Source organism: Triticum urartu, chromosome 7, assembly GCF_003073215.2.
Source record: "Triticum urartu cultivar G1812 chromosome 7, Tu2.1, whole genome shotgun sequence".
Lineage (NCBI taxonomy): Eukaryota > Viridiplantae > Streptophyta > Magnoliopsida > Poales > Poaceae > Triticum > Triticum urartu.
The window spans coordinates 172,431,503-172,448,511 of record NC_053028.1 but is presented as its reverse complement, the minus strand read 5'-3'; the positions used below and the strand labels follow the sequence as shown (position 1 = coordinate 172,448,511).

Here is a 17,009-nt window from a genome sequence, read left to right as displayed (position 1 = left end):
ATCAAAATAGATGTTGGACAGATGAAATGATCTGTAGAAGACAAGTATTTTAACTTGTCCGGGAAATGGAATCAAGGAGAAAATATGGTCGGAACCATGATTGCAAAGAATCAATTTACAGATGCAAGATGAGCTTATACCAAGGGAACATTTGATTATAAGAGAATCTTCCATATTAAGATCTACATCGTGTCTATGGGCATGAACACGAAGTTCAAGGTCGACTCCCACTTCTTCAATGCATAACCTCTCAATTACTTCTCGCTTTTGATGAAGTTGTAGTGTAGAAAATTTTATCCGGCGTAACACCAGTAGAGTATGACCCATAAAAATTTCCGGGTTCACACAAATTAGGGAAGGCATAGGTTCAGCCCATCGGGGCATCTTAGGAACATATACCATAAATTTCAAGAATAAATAACACAAGCTCGATAGTAGAGCATGCTTGAGAAAGCAGATGATACAATTTACCAAAGGCATTATGTATCCAAGGAAAAGCTCACAAGCTTATTGAATATGAAGGATGTTGTCGGATAAAATCCAAAAAAGGTCTGGTGGTCCACAAGGGATCTGATGTGAGCATCAGTACTCAACCAGAGGAAGAAATAATGCAAGGAGATCATATTATAGACATAACTGACTAACTCAAAGCTCAACTGCAAAGGAATTATGAATTCCAAGGCAAGGGATCAAAAGCAATGCTCTGATTAGGGATGGATAGGTAGAATAGCCTTAGGGGTACAATCGATGGCGATTTGATTGGTCGAGATCCAGCACATGTTAAAATGACGTCTGAGCCGGAAGGATGAATTCTAGGATCTGACTGAGGATTGCGAGCATTCGCAACATATTGTATCAACGGACTCAAAATGATAATGACAAAGGATGACAATAAGATTACTAGACTTATGGTATTAACCATAATGCAAGCAAGCAGGACATTCAAGAACAATAGGCTGTTGAGGATTTACGAAGACTTTTGTGAAGTACATGAATCAACTGAGGATGAGCGGATACTCGATAGGTGCACAAAATTATCCGTAGGGGTATTCAGGTGACAAGGAACTGCAAGGCAGTAAGCTCAAGGAATTCTCGGAACAACAGAGAGCAGTTTCGGGCATCTGGTAATAACAAGAGCAATGGGATTGAATGTAAGAATGGCAGGTGTATGCAGTTATCAATAGGGATATAACAATGGTAGGGAATTTGCAAAGGCGGTGGGTACGAGTGTCTCAGGAGAACATCATAGAGTAACCTCGGAATCTTCTGGTGCAGCAGACGATCATCGATAATAAGGTGCTCTCCGGGTGAAAGTGATCACAAGATCCTAAAGTTAGATTTAGCAAAATTCATTTAACCCGAATAGAAGAGAGATCAGAGTCCCAGAGTATAGACGAGGAATAAAAGATCCTAATACCACCCAATGGCGACGTGGGCCGGTAAGCCACCCAGCCATGTTAGTAAAAGTTTTTCAGTGACTAGACTCAACTTCGGCCAAGGAGTTGGAAAGGGGGATCCTACAGGTAGTCGGCTTTGATACCAACTTGTGACGCCCTCGGTTCAATCGTACACTAATCATACACGCAAATGTGTACGATCAAGATCAAGAACTCACGGGAAGATATCACAACACAACTCTAGACACAAATTAAAACAATACAAGCTTTATATTACAAGCCAGGGGCCTCGAGGGCTTGAATACATAAGCTCGAATACACAAGAGTCAGCGGAAGCAACAATATCTGAGTACAGACATAAGTTAGACAAGTTTTGCCTTAAGAAGGCTAGCACAAAAGCAACATTGATCGAAAAGGCAAGGCCTCCTGCCTGAGAGCCTCCTAACTACTCCAGGTCGTCAACGGCCATCACGTAGTAGTAGGCACCCTCGGGGTAGTGGTAGTCATCAGTGGTGTCGTATGGCTCCTGGGATCCGTCATCTGGTCGCAACAATCGGGTATATGGGAAAAAGAGGTAGCAAAAAGCAACCATGAGTACTCATCCAAAGTACTCGCAAGACTTACATCAAATCTAAACTAAGTATGCATATGTATCAAAGGAAATGGGTTGTATCTGTGGACTAAACTATAGAATGCTAGAAAGAAGGGGAAAGCCTAGCCTATCGAAGACTAGCATCTTCAAGCATCTTTAAGCATCTTGCAGCATATAGAAGAGTACATATCAACATAATGTAAAGTAGTAGTAGTGTTATCAACCTCGGCCAGAGATCCTTTCTCGACTCCCTGCGAGAAAGCAATCCCAGAGCCATACTATCCAGTTACCACCTCAAGTATCCAGTTCTAGTTGTATTGACTGGGATACAACTCCGAGTGTCTGTTACCGTAGGACAGGCTATCGATAGATGTTTTCTTCCCTGCAGGGGTGCACCAACTTACCCACCATGCTCGATTAACTCTGTCCGGACACACTTTCCTAGGTCATGCCCAGCCTCGGCCAAACAATACACCGCAACCCGACCTAGGATTAATAGAGAGGTCAACACGCCAGACTAAACCTATGCCCCCAGGGGTCATGGGCCATCGCCCCAGGAACTCCGGCACGTTGCGTGGGCGGCTGGTGAGCAGACCTAGCTACCTCCTTAAAAAGGCAGGAGCTTACCAGTCCAACCCGACGCGCGCCGCTCAGTCGCTGACGTCTAATAAGCTTCGGCCGATGTATACGATGCAGAACGCCCATACTATGCCCACGTGATGGTTAGTGCTATCAGGCCAGAGGCCCCTCGGATCAAATATCCAAACTATTAGTGTGTTGGTAGTGCGGTCACGAGTAGAGACTCACGAAAGATGTGACCCCGTCGCCCTGTCTCGAGTACTTGCGGGAAGGGCTAAGAATGCCCGGCCACGCCTCGTAAGTATCTCGCGGGAACCTTCCAGGTCAACCCGACTCCACATCACTCGCTATTAAGCTCACGCGGGTACCCCTCAGGGCCGACCCGTCTTTAGTAACATGGTTCAGTGTGAAGTCATAGTAACCATAGTAACTGTGTGTCTAACACCAAGGGGAAAACCCGAGGAATCACCCTCGGTGAATTCCACTCGATGTAATCATCAAGGTGAACGTAAGAGGATCCACCCTTGAGGTTCACACTTGAGGGGTTGCACGACAGAGCCGTATCGGAGGTGGTTAAGGAGGAAATCACCCTCGATGACCACGACAGAATAGCCACACTAAAGATATCTCATCAGGAGTGATGTACGAGGTTCCACCCTCGGCACTCGATGGTAACTCTGCAGAGTCGAGCAACAAAAGGGGCATGATGTGATGTGAGGTGTCGGGCTCTGGTCGTCGATCACGTTGATCAAGTCGTTGATGATGAAGTAGGGCAACAAGGACAAGCTAGGGGTCACTGATGGATCACTAACCAACCTATACTAAGCAGTATAGAATAAGCAGGTAAGGTATGAAAGCAGGTAACAAAAACAGGCTATGCATCAGAGTAGGATCATACAGAAAGCAGTAGCAGTTCTAATGCAAGCATGAGAGGGAAAGAAATGGGCGATATCGGAATGCTCAAGGGGGGTTTGCTTGCCTGGAAGCTCTGTTGAAAAGGAAGAAGTGTCGTCGTCGACGTAGTCGATCACAAGGGCATCAACATCGGTCTCGGGGTCTATCGGAGAGTAGAGGGGGAAGAAACAATAAATATAAAGCAAACAAAGCATCACAAAGCATAACATGGCAATATGTTGTGCCGGGTGTGACCTAACATATGGCTACACGATATAGGTGAAGGGGGAATTCATCCGGGAATGGATTCCCGGTTCCGGACCTGTGTCAACAGATGACTGGAGGGGAATGTTCCATGTTCAGCTAGTTAGAAGCATGTGATAGGTGAACGGACCGCGTATTCGGATTCATCACGTTTTTCTGAGCAACTTTCATGTAGAAAACATTTTCATCGAAGTTACGGTTTAATTTCTATGAATTTCTAAAGGTTTAAACATTTTCTGGATTTATCTAAATTAACAGAAATGGACTTATGACATCAGCATTGCATGGGGATGACATCACCGGTCAACAGACTGGTTGACTGGTCAAAATGACTAGTGGGGCCCGCTCGTCATAGACAGTGGGTTAAACAGAGTTAAAAACTAATCTAAACATAGTTAGTTAAACTACTAGGGCCACCTGTCAGTGTCTAATTATGTTAACTAACTAGCTTAATTAATTTCGTTAATTAGGGGGCAGTGGGCCCCTTCTGTCAGTTGTGTAGGCCGGTCCAGTCAGCAGAGTTGACTGAGTCAACTCAGTCAATGGGGCCCTACCGGCCCACGGTTAGTGGCTCAGGGGGCGGGCCCCAGTCGTCCTCATCAGCCCACGCCGGCGCTGGTGACTGAAGTAACTCCGACGGGCCGTTTCGCGGTGGCGCATCACCCGCGAGGTTCGGAAACAGCCGTCCGGCGTCTATTTGACGCGCGAGAGGCGCCGTTCAGACGCGGTGAACAAGCCACGTCGAGTGGCGGCCACGGCAGCAGCTGGGGAAGCCGGAAAGGGCGCCGGCGACGAGCTGCAGCGGCGGCGGCTTCTAGGCAACGGCAGAAATGACGCTAGAGAGGGTGGTTGCACAAACTGGAGGGCGCTGCGGGTCCCTACGGCGTCGAGGAGCACAACCGAGAACCTGATCGAGCTCAATGTTGACCGAAACGATGGCGGCAAATGGCACGGCGGAGACGTCCTACGGCTACGGTGGCTAGCTGGGCTATGGGGACGGAAAGGAGCAGGGAGAGGGGGGAGGACGTGCGGTGCTCACCGAGGGGCACACGGGTGGCTCGATGACAGCTTAGGAGCGCAGATGGCGAGGAATCGCGGCGACGGCGTCGCGATGGCCGGAGAAGGGGATCAGGTCACCGGCGTTGCTGTGCTGCTCCCCGGCTTGATCCAACGACATGAGACGAAGGGGTCGACGGCGCTGGGGCTCCCGGACAGATCGGCGGGGTCGGAAGGGCTCGGTGGCCGCGGGGTCGACGGAGATGTGGTGGCGGCCACGCTCGTTTGTGCTCGTTAGAGAGAAGGAAGGAGTGGGCGAGCTCCAGTGAGAGGGAGAGGGGGAAGTGGGCGCTAGGTTTAGGAGGGGGAGAGAGCCGGGGCGTGCCTTATCCTCGCCGGGGAGCGGCGGATGGTCGACACGGTGACACCCTGGCTGGTGGATGGCTGCCACCTCCCCTGCTTCTCTGTAGCGAGGAAGAAGACAACGGGGGGAGGCAGGCCGGGCCGCCACTGTGCACTTGGCCCAGCGCAAAGTGGGTTCTTTTTCCTTCTTTTTTATTTTTAGCTTTCCTTTACTATTTTTCTTTTTATTGACGTGTTTTGCATTTTCTTTTAGTACCAGTTGAGTTTTGTTTTGAACAAAACTTGGCACATAATTCTAGCACGATATCTTGAGATGGAACAAAAAGTTTGGATTCAAAAGGAGTTGTCTAACCATTTTTAGAAATTGAAAAGGCCAATTGAATTGCTTCTAGAGCACTAAATTAATACCCAGAGGGATTTTGGGAATTCAAAAGAGACTGGTTCCAACATGAAAATGGTTAGGGGAATTTATAGGACAAACTGAACATTTTTGTTTTACTTCTTGAAGAAATAAATATTTAACTTTCATTTTAAATTTGAAATTGAGGTTGAAGTATTCTTAATTATTTTTCTTAGGGCATGATGATGATGACTTGGCATCATTAGTGTGGAGTTACTCTAGCACGGTTCTCGGGGTGTTACAGCAGGTGCGGGCGGAAGCGGCGTCAGCGTGGCACTAGGTGTGCGGTGACGGCGGTGGCAGGTGTGCGACGAGAGCGGTGCAGCCAGAGGAGGGCACGGCCGGGACGAGCTGCTGGCATCCAGCTACAGCTCGTAGCAGGGAGCGGGGGAAGAGGCAAAGCGCAGCGGCGGGGCTCGCGTGCGAGCAGTGAGGCCACGGGGCGCGGGCGGTGGTTGCGGGGTGTGCCTCGGGCGCGTCGAGGAGCGGGCGTGCACGAGTGGGCGCGGTTACAAGCGCAGTGAGCGTGCCCACAGAGGCGGCGGCCAGCGGCGACTACGAGCATTGCACGACGACGGGAGCAGAGGAGAAGGGAGGGAACGGACGTCGGAGCTCACCGAGCCCTGTAGGTGTGCTTAAGTTGGCTTGGGGAGGCTCGGGGTGGCCGGAGTCGGCGGTGGCGTGCGGAGGCCCGAGGAGGAAGCCGAGCGCGGGGTGGCGTCATGGGGGCGTCCTGGCGCGGTCGCGGTCGGCGCGGTGAGGGGCGCCGTCGAGGGAGAGGGGACGGGACGCGAGGACGAGGACGAGGGCGGGTGCCGACGAGGCGGCTCCGGGCGACGGCCACGGGGTTAGCCCTGGTCCAATCTGAATCGGGGGGAAGAGGGATAGACGAGGGAGAGAGAGGCGTGGGGATCGTGGGGGTGGATTGGGGGGAGGAGAGAGTGGGGGGGGTTAGGGTTACGATGGAGTGGGAGGGTAGATGTAAGCGGGGTGGGCTGGCCTGGTTGGAGGCATGGTCGGCTAGCTTGGCCATTTGGCCCGGGGGGCTCTTTCCCTTTTTTATATATTTTCCTTTTTGTTTTTCTCGTTAACCTTTTATGTTTCCTATTAGTTTCATTTTTATTTATTTTTTCGTTTTGTAAAATATGAATCTAGCCCCAAAATTAGTATTATTAAGTATGCCACTGCCACAAATAATTTGGCACTCTAATTAATTAGTTTGCATATTTTTACTAATTAAAAGCATTTGAAAATATGTTTTAGCTGCTGTTTTATTTATTTTTGCACACTTAATCCCTTCGTAAAAAGATGATTTCTCCACCAACATGTTCTATGGATTATTTGCCAAAGTTTGAACATTTTAGTTTTCATGTTTGACAAATTTGAATTTTTGACATTAGAATAGAATTTGAATTTGGACCGGATTCGAACCAACACAAGTTTAACAACAGTAACCGAGGTGACGTGGCATCATTAACAGAGAATTACTGTAGCTTAATTATCCGGGCGTCACAATATGGTTCGGCATTGGAGCTCGACTGCCAAAAGACAACTCGAATACAATCTAGCGTTGGAGCTCGGTTGCGAGAGGACACAACCGCACGAGAAACACTTCAAATCCGAGGTGTGGTATAAAAATAACAAGGCATTGATAAAGGCCGGAGACCTAAAGGGCTCCTCGGATACCCGACGTGTGAGATCTTCGGATTTAGCTCGGCAATCCTTAAGATAGAAGATGAGAAGATTTGTTGAACCAGTTTTCAAGACCGACGACCGAATAACGAAGAATAGTTCGGAAGAACCGATGAGCGTCCCCAACTTGAAGACCGGTTCAGGGGGGCTACTGACGGTGTCCTGGACTAGGGGTACGCACCACGTCGTCTCCCAATCAGTTAGATTGGGCCGAGGACCCCCATGGTCGTTTACCCATGGGCCAGTTCGGACAGCCGACGCATACACGAGGAAGATTCCACAAGACTTGGTGATCAAGATAAGGACTCCTCTCCACCGACGTATTCGACTAGGACTCTTGTTATCCTAAGCCTCTGGTACATTATATAAGCCGAGGCCGGGCTAGTCAATAGGGATATGCTAGATCATTATGACATTATTCATCATACCCTTAGGTTTTAGACCTCAACACACGATCTCGAGGTATATCAACTCTTGTAACCCCTATATTCACCGAGTATAATCAAGCAGGAGTAGGGTTTTACCTCTTAGAGAGGGCCCGAACCTGGGTAAACACTGTGCCCCTCGTCTCCTGTTACCCATCGATCCATGATCCACAACTTGGGACCCCCTACCCCGAGATCTGTTGGTTTTGAAACCGACAATGACGGGCCACAAACGCCATGCACGACATGACCGCGCACCTAACTCGCAAACATCCCTGTAACCGCGAGGGTCGGCTCTGATACCAACTTGTAACTCCCTAGACACATCCGTCGGTTACTAGTTGTTATTTCTGGCGGGATCTAGCCTGGCCCACATATCAACATTAGTCTTTCCTATGCACTTTGTCCTCACTTGTGCGCATCTGGGACCAACTTCCTAGTTGATTACCCATCCTGAAATTGCCTCCAAGCTAAGCACGCTTAACTTTGGAATTCTTTCTGAATGGCCTCCCTTAAAAGAAGGAATTCCTTATTGATATGAGTAGTCTATCATCCCTATTAAGCCAGGCTATCAGAAACAAGGACTCGATTGCTTTTTAGTTTGGTCTTTCAGGATCCAGTTTCCAAAGTGTCTAGATTGGGTGGTAATTTTCACGTTCTATCGGGTCCATCCGTAAAATGTTGCATGGTTATCCAACATAACTCCGAGTTCTCTGGGGCCTTCCCTAAGTTGAGAAACTCTATGGGCACAATAAAATGTATCGTACAGGAATTCAAGTGAGTCCTTGAAGGACAATTCCAACAAATATCTTTCCTAGACTATCTAGCAAAAAAAAAGGTGTCGATACTAGTATTTAATTCTCATATGCACTAAAAGCTACACATCAGGAATATGACTCAACTGAACTTCTCCCACAGTTCATTTGCATGGCGAGGTCATTTGGTTTTCTTACCCTCTGCATGTTGCTCTGGCGACGATGGTGGGGGTGTGCACTTCATTCCGACTTGTAGGTTGGGGTAGGGATTCATGGAGGCTCCAGTCGGATGAGAATGATGGCGGCTTCTTAAGGGAAAACTTTGTTTTTTCCACTCTAGTTTTTGCCCACTTCGATTATGCCACTCTAGAATTTGGCATCCCACTTTTGCCACTCTTAACTTTTAACAATACATCGCAAATGCCATTCCGTGGCAAAAATAATAAATTTTCATTTCACTTTCGCCACTCTTAACTTTTGACAATGTATCACAATTGCCAATCTGAAAATTTTGCTTTTGCCATGGGATGGTAAAAGTGATATATTGTCAAAAGCTAAGAGTGGCAAAAGTGAAATTTCAAATTCTAGAGTGGCATAAGCAAAGTGGGCAAAAGTTAGAGTGGCAAAAACAAAGTTTTCCCTTAGATGTAGCGGGGCTCCAGCATCTCAACAAGGTCCCTAGAGACGGAGTCAAGGAGTCGATAGCGTAGATTCCTGACACTCTGGGCAATGTGGTTAGGGTTTTCTTGTTGGTATCTTGAGGTTGTGAGGCATGTATTGGTTGAGGAGATGGCGATGGCGACATCACCAGGGATTAGGTTTCCGGCTTCGAGCCTGTTATGGCGGTGCTTTCTCCTGTGCCGATGGGAAGCTAGATGGTGATCTTGTGCATGAGATGGTCTGCTCTGCTGCTCTCCTTCTTAGTAGTAGTTGAGAAGATTGTAGTGCGACGAAGAGAATGGTACAACGGTGAGGTTGGTGGGTGTCGGGTGGTAGCCTGGCCTTGATGATGGTTGGTGAGGGTTTTGATGCTAAATATGTACTAGGATCCCCCTCACAACACACCCAAACAAAAAAGAATCAAAGTCTAAAATGTTTGATTGAGATACATCCAGGGTATAGATAAAGCATGTCAATGCAAAGACCCGTCATCTGTTAATTGGTATCACGCCTCCCTTTTATATTGGTGCATGGTGGCTAAGGAGCATGGTGGGTGACGACGAGGTATAACCTGGAAGATCCTACGGAACTAAGTGTAATTTCTTTTCTATAAGGGGTCTTTTCGTTGTTGTACCAGAAAGTTGTGTCCCTTCTACATGTTTCCAGGGTGCCGTTGTATGTTTTGGTTTTTACACAAACTTTTTATGTGTTTAATTAAATATGAGGTATTCTCTGGGAAAACGGAATGAGACTCAAGGTCTCTAAAGTGAAGAAGTTTTAATTACTCGGGGAACTCAATTCAACGTATCATATATGATACATAGGGGGTTTGGGGGTGCAAACACATCTGCTGCAGCGTTGTTAAAGAGCCACGAAGTTTTGTCCCCATTGTTCTTCATGTACAGCGGGTTTGGTTATCTGTGTTCTCCGTTGGCGTGCTCCATGTACGTAGGAGGCAGCAACATCGTCTTCTTCGACCATCTCTTCCTTTGAGGCTTTACGATAAAGGTCGCTGGCTTGGTCCGGCAATATTAGCGTGATTGTCTGCCTAGATCATGGTGATCCCGTCGCTGATATGCTTGGCCCGATTGCCGGTCTCCGCCGTACACGATGGCATACTATTTGCAGCGATTCAAAAAGATGTGCTCCTCTACCTTCAAGGGCTTGTTTCTTGATGCTGTCCGTTGTCCGCGTGAGCTACGGTCATGCAATGATGACCAGTTCAACCAAGTCCTCGGCAAAAAAAAGAGGCACGTAGTCGTAGTATCCCTTTTATTTAGGGTTGTTTTGGGGGCTATTCTATATCTGATTGTATCTAATGTTCCGTTGATTTAATATAAATTTTAGGAAATATATGAGACATTGTTCATTTTTTAAATTGCCCCAAACACATTTTACACGGGGCTAAAACACTAGTGCTACAAGCATAGATTTGTAAAAGAGTGTGTTTCTTCTTCTGATGGGTTTATTATGGTACCATAGGTGTTTCCTGTTATTTTCCTCTGAAAGCAAATATCTCCGCGCAAAGCTAATATTTGCTGCAGAAATGACGTATATTAAATTTGATAGTTATTTCCCTCTCAAAGGAAATAGTCTTGCAAGCAGGATCTAATCATAAAACAATAGAAGGATCTATAACAAAATGGATTAACATCAGTCGATGTTAGTTTTGTATTTTATGTTCCCAAGTATTTGAAGGCCAAACTTGCCATGAAAGATTAGCCTTTACATACCGTAAGCAATAAGCACACTGCTTGTAGAATTCATTATTCCAATAAGTATCTGATAACGAATACAATGTCCTTGCAACAGCAAAAACAACCATTTACATGTCACCGTAATAACTGTAATCTCACATTTGACAGGACTGTCTTGTAATGTACATTGCACAAAAGAACCTTGTCCGAATTTTGCACATCCATCCCATAGATACAAGCATCCGACTCAACACAATTGAGTCGACGGTGGTCCACCAAATAATTCGCAAAGCCGATCCACAAGCACCCTCTTAAATGATGTTCTTATTGACTAAGTAATGTACAAACCACCATTCATATCAATTCACCCTTCACCCTTGACTCCTCTATAGGTTATGCAGCTCAGGCATTGGAGGAGGCACTTTTCTTGTGGAATATCGAATATGCATCACTGTACACTGCTACTACGTTCGAAGTGACTGCAAGAACAATCATGAAGATGGCCAGAATCTTGTCCCACTTTTTCGCTATGCTGTGCGGATCCCTGAGATATCGGAAGCCACATGAATTAGATCACAAAACAAAGGACTGTGTTAAAGAACTAAACCTGCCCTTAATTGTATTAGGTCTACTGCCCATTGATAAAATGGTCACATAATAAAGCCATAATCCACAAGCGCATTTCAAAGTCACCATGGACAGTGTTACAGCAGGTTTCTTTCTGCCTTATCTTAATTTGGTTAGGCACTGGTAGTGTGACATAGTAGAGGCAGAAATGAAGACGCGTAATCTATTATTTATTTTACGAAGATGGGAGGACGTATGATGAAAAACTTGAAAGTAGCAACTTACCTTAAAGTGATTGCAGCTGGGAAAATGAAGGCAATACAAACAGCAGCAGTAGCCCCGGTAAACTGGAAGGCATCCCAGATGCTAGGAATGAAGTTGGCGGATATGAAAATCACAAGGAGGAGCACCGCTGTCATTACACCAAACCTTCTGTTATCAGAAGATAAGGGCCTTGCAGAGGAAAAGAGAAGCCCATCCAAATTAAGCCGCAGTGCGTGGAATATCATGGGGAACACGAGCATAAGGTGGATAGCATAGCTGACTCTGACAGCATCACTAAGAACTGAACTATATGGAATGCCGAGGTTTGAATCGAAGTTAGCGAGCACATCAGCGAGTGTAGATTCACCAAACAGAAGATATCCAAAGAAACTTGTTGTGATATAAACAGTTGAGCATAGAGCCAGTGATGTGTGCACTATTGGCTTGATCTGGGAAGACTCCTTGAGTTCATTATGGATTGGGTGAACTGCAAAATATCAATAGGATGCCCTTAGATAACAAGCAAGATACCTTTCTGGACATTAGCTACAGATTTCAAAAATATGTTTCAACTTTATGTTTTAAACCAATATAATCATTCTAGCTCGGTCGTGCATTTGTATTTTTATACCATTAACAACGAGATGCGTGCAGTCAATGAAGATTTCCAGGGCATGCAACTTTACATATCTTATCGCCCATCTTTCTGATAACTTTCTTCATGATTTTTTTTCTAAATAAGGATAAGGATTATCTCGTACCGTTATAATGACAAACATAAGCAGTGACAAGAACTGGCACTGCTGTGAAAAGTTCCCAGACAGATGCCAAATCAGGAACTGCAGGGAACAATTTGGGCATCGGAATTTGTCCGCGTATCAATTTCACAATAGCAATTCCGGCAGTGATAACAACGAATACAACTGCCAAAGCAACAGATATGGCGGATGTATAGCTCAGTGAATCTGCGAGAGATAAACAAAAGAAATGTGTTATCAGATACTCATGAACAAAACATAGTAGCAGAATGCAGAACTAGCCAAAGGCTTCTCTTTTCGACAGAAGAAAAGAACAGTAATAGCCAGCTTTCTCAAGCACATCACTTACCGACACGCTTGAAACACGCTAGTGGAGTAAATACACCGAGAGTAGTAACCAGGAGAACAAAGAATCGCCCATTCCACCAGTGTGTACCAAACCATCCTTCTAATACACCATAGTGGTGCTCACCACCAGAGGACGTTCCAGAAAGCACATCACCTAGAGATAAAGAGTAGTTGGTTGTATATTAGAACCAATCCCCACAATTCAAGCACCAAGAACCGAGACCTTTACAAAAGGTGGCATTTAACCAAAAATGCAAAAAGTAACAAATATATATTCAGTGCTTCCACTTTGCATTTTTGTTGGGAGGTGTATATAGTGAAGGGGGAGTTAAACATTATGCAGCAACAAGAAAGCAGGTGTACTGACCAAGCATCACCGGAGAAACAAATAGAGTTGACAGAAAAAGAGAATTTATTCGTCAATCACGCTAACACTGCATTTCAGTTAGTACATCAACATTTCTAAAAAGGCCAACATTTCTCTTCATCAACTCTGGAGTTAGAGGATTTATCAGAGCATTTCCACCTCCCTCTATCAGAAGAAGCTTTTGCTCAATTCAATGATTTGGTTCTCTTAGCTGCTGAGGTGCAACTTTCAACAGATGATGACATTTGGCAATACCCCTCTGTGGCTCTCAACTTTCAGGTCTCTAAAACCTATAAGCTCCTAATGGGGGAACACTTGGTTCTGCCTTCATTAAGTGGCTCTGGCATACCTGCTGTCAGTTGAAGCACAAACTTTTCTTTTGCCTCCTGGTGAACAACAGGCTTAACACTCGAACTCTTCTTCACAGAAAGAATTTCTACATTGTGATGGAGATAAGAGACCACTTATTCTTTCATTGTCCTTTTGCAAGGACATGTTGGTCATATATTTGCCCCAACTGGTGCAACAAGGTATTCAGGCAGACATAAACTCCCTCAAACTGGCCCTGGGAATACCATTTTCGTTGGAAATAATCATTCTAGTGTCCTGGATTTTCAAAGGCATCCCACCCAGCTTATATGCTTGCAGAAAGAAGTTCAAAACAGAGCTTGGATGGCTCTCTTTCAGAGCTACCAGGAAGAACTATGCCAATTTTGGGAGTTGGCTCGGCTCTTTATATAGCTTTTGCCCCAGGGGGGGGGGGGGGGGGGGGGGGGGGGGGGGGGGGGGGGGGATCTTTTCCTTTTTTTTTTGTTATTGTATTTACTCTATGTATAGTTCTTTTTTTGTTTCGCCTGAACCATTTCGTTTGTGCCCTATTTTTTGAAAATCAATAGAAATACGCAGCAGAGTCCTGCTGTTTCCCTCAAAAAGAAAGTTACCACATCAGAACTCATAAGCTACTCTGCATGCAGCAACGGAGCAACCAATAGTGGTGTAATAGTTACTGCCCAAAATGGTACTGCTAAAAGCTATACTGATGGTTTCAGCCTGATAGTGGTGTATTAGCTACCCAATGGAGTACTAAGTCCAAATAAGATTCCAAAACCGCGAGAAGATTCAGCCTGTACACAAGCAAACGAACACCAGACTGAATAAATAACACCGAGACAGCATGGCTGAGATGATTTTACCTATAATAATCATGTACACGATCATGACCCCGACGTTGTTGACCACGACGCAGACCTGGAGCAGCCTCCTTCCCCACCACCCGAAGGCGTCCCCCATGACGGCGCCGTAGGACGGCGCGCCGACGACGCGGCTGAACCGCATGAGCAGCTCCACGGAGGCGTCGGTGAGGAAGGCGGCGAGCACGATCATGACCAGCCCAGGGACGAGGCCGAGCACCTTCATGGTCGCCGGCAGCGCCATGATGCCGGCGCCGACGATGGTGGTGGACAGGTTGAACACCGCGCCGGCGAAGGAGGCGCCGTTGAACTCGTGGAAGGCGGCCTCGTCGCCGCCGCCGTCCTCTCCCTCCCATCGCCGCTTCGTCGGGAGCAGCGGCTCGCTGCTCTCCGGGAAGCTCTCCGTGACGGCCCCGGTCGTCATCTCCGGAGAGGCCGCCGCTCTAACGGAAGAATCCAACAGAAGTGAAAAGCACAATCTTTGCGGAATAGCTGATTCCTATGACTCCAGGAAGAAGCGATTTCCGAATCAGAATGCCTCGAGAGCCGGAGCTTGAAGAACAACCATGAATTTCAACGCGCGGCGGCGGGAGATACAGAGAGCGCTACTACAGATCTTCGAGCTGAGATCAGGTCCGCCACGAATTTCGCTGGGGAGGACCCAGGATTCCTCAGCTACCGGATTGGCGGCGGGGATTCCCTCCCGTGGCGTCGAAGCGACAGAAGCGGAACAGATTAGTTAACGGAGGAAATGGCCAGAGCGATGCTGTGGAGAAAGCTTCTTGAGCCCACTCTCGTCCTTGTGTGTTGAGACAGATAACGACAGCAGAGGTTGTCAGGTCAGGACTCGGTGGGGCGCGGGCAAGCAGAACAGAGCAAAATTGCTAGGCTGCATCAGAAAACGGAGAAATTTGCCTTCTCAGTCTACGGTTGAGACTGGTTTTGAGTTTGTTATTATAGGATTTTTTTCATAAATAGTTTCCTATAATTTTCTGTAAAAATAGGAAGAATCACCTGTTTTTACAGCTTGTGATGAATCGCTTAGTGGAAAGAAAGAAAGAAACGCGTTCAAATTTTCATTTCTATTAGGGACCAGCGTCTTGAGTTAATTTGAGATTTTGGTAAAATATCTAATGTACGCAGAGTCATGACAGTTTCGAGGAACTCAAACAGCCTATGTTCATTTATTTTTTTGAAAATGGTGGCATGCCCTCGGTCTCTGCATCATGATGATGCATGCAGCCATCTTATTAAAAATTCATAAAGTATCGTTATAAAAGTCTTATAGCTCGCAAACGGAGTAGAGCAAAGTAAAAAAGGATAATTACATGCTGACAAAGGCAACCGATACGGTAATAAGAAGGATAAGCTCTCTAGACTTTTATCCTGTTATGCGAGCACCATCCAAATCGGTTGAAGATAACCTGAGCTACCATCTCCCATTGGTTGCACCCGGTAATCAAAGGCTCCCTGGAGTCCATAGGAGTGAGTAAGGACCACGTACGGATTCAAGCTGTAGTTCTGAAGATGACCTGCAAGAAAGTTAAAGTGTGTTGTCTGTTAAAAATCATATCATTCCTACAATTCTATATAGCCCATAATAGCGCACATATTCCAATCCGGATACGAGCCGCAGTAATCTTTTCAACCCCAGCTAACCATGTCCCAAACAATGACGCAATATCGACTGGAGGATTAATGTTGAAAGCTATATGAATTGTTCTCCAAAGTAGCTTGACAAGTGGGCATTGAAGAAATAAGTGTTGTATTGTTTCATCATGATCACAAAAACATCACCACGAACTTCCTACCCATCGCCTTTTAATTAAGTTGTTTTTTGTGAGTATCACTTGCTTGTGGACAAATCACATAAAGATTTTAATCCGCAAAGGAACATTAACCTTCCAGATGTGCAACAACCTTAAGAGGGGGCCAGAATTAATCAAATCCATATAGAATGATTTCACCGTAAAAATCCCATTCTTAGTTAACTTCCATTGTGTCGAATCCGACTGGTCGGATAGTTGAACTTCTATCAGTCTCCGAACCAAATGCATCCAGGCAGTCCATCTCCCACCAACTAACACACGTCTGAACTGGATGTTCAAGGGAATAGTTTGAAGGACTGTGCCTACGTAATCCTCCTTACGTTGCATAATATTATAAAGGGTAGGATATTGGATGGCCAGGGGCGTCTCTCCCAACCACGTATCCTCCCAAAATCTTGTTGGCATCCCATTGCCAACCAAGAATTTGACCCTACGAAAGAACAATTCCTTCGTTCTCATAAGTCCCTTCCAGAATGGCGAGTCAGTCGGTCTCATGGTAACCTAGGTTAGTGTTTTCGAGTGTAAATACTTATTGCGCAGGATTTGTGACCACATACCCTCCGGCTCTGTCTCTAGACTGTATAAACATTTGCTCATAAGACATTTATTCTTAATTTCTAAGTTCTCAATACAGAGACCCCCTTGGTCTTTAGGTCGGCAAAGGATATCCCATCGCGCGAGACGGTATTTCCTCTTGGCCTTATCAGACTGCCAGAAGAAACGAGATCTAAAGAAATCAAGTCGCTTCCGAACCCCTTTCGGAATTTCGAAGAACGAAAGTAGAAACATCGGCATACTAGTTGACACTGAGTTAATCAGGACTAGCCGACCTCCATATGACATAAGCTTGCCCTTCCAGCAGCTAAGTTTTTTTTCAATGCATTCTTCAATACACTTCCATTCTTTATTAGACAGCTTACGGTGATGGATCGGTATACCCAAGTAACTGAATGGTAAAGCACCTAATTCACA

The 17,009-nt window shown here is 46.1% G+C and overlaps 1 protein-coding gene across 1 annotated transcript; it reads right to left on the bottom strand.

The window, feature by feature from the left end:
• Window positions 1–10,752: 10,752 nt before the first annotated feature.
• LOC125519787 (amino acid transporter AVT6A-like) lies at window positions 10,753–15,013 on the bottom strand. Its single transcript, XM_048684557.1, has 5 exons — window positions 14,212–15,013; window positions 12,653–12,805; window positions 12,307–12,510; window positions 11,567–12,032; window positions 10,753–11,258 (listed from the first exon to the last, which is right to left on the bottom strand). Exons 1-5 carry the CDS (start codon window positions 14,630–14,632, stop codon window positions 11,117–11,119), a joined length of 1,386 nt encoding a protein of 461 aa, XP_048540514.1. The 5' UTR covers window positions 14,633–15,013; the 3' UTR covers window positions 10,753–11,116.
• Window positions 15,014–17,009: the final 1,996 nt, after the last annotated feature.

Coding starts and splice junctions, on each gene's coding strand:
- LOC125519787 (XM_048684557.1), bottom strand. CDS start 14,632: ATGACGACCGGGGCCGTCACGGAGAGCTTCCCGGAGAGCAGCGAGCCG. Junction 12,806..14,211: donor CGTGTACATGATTATTATAG/GTAAAATCATCT, acceptor CTTTATCTCTAG/GTGATGTGCTTTCTGGAACG. Junction 12,033..12,306: donor TTATGTTTGTCATTATAACG/GTACGAGATAAT, acceptor GATATTTTGCAG/TTCACCCAATCCATAATGAA.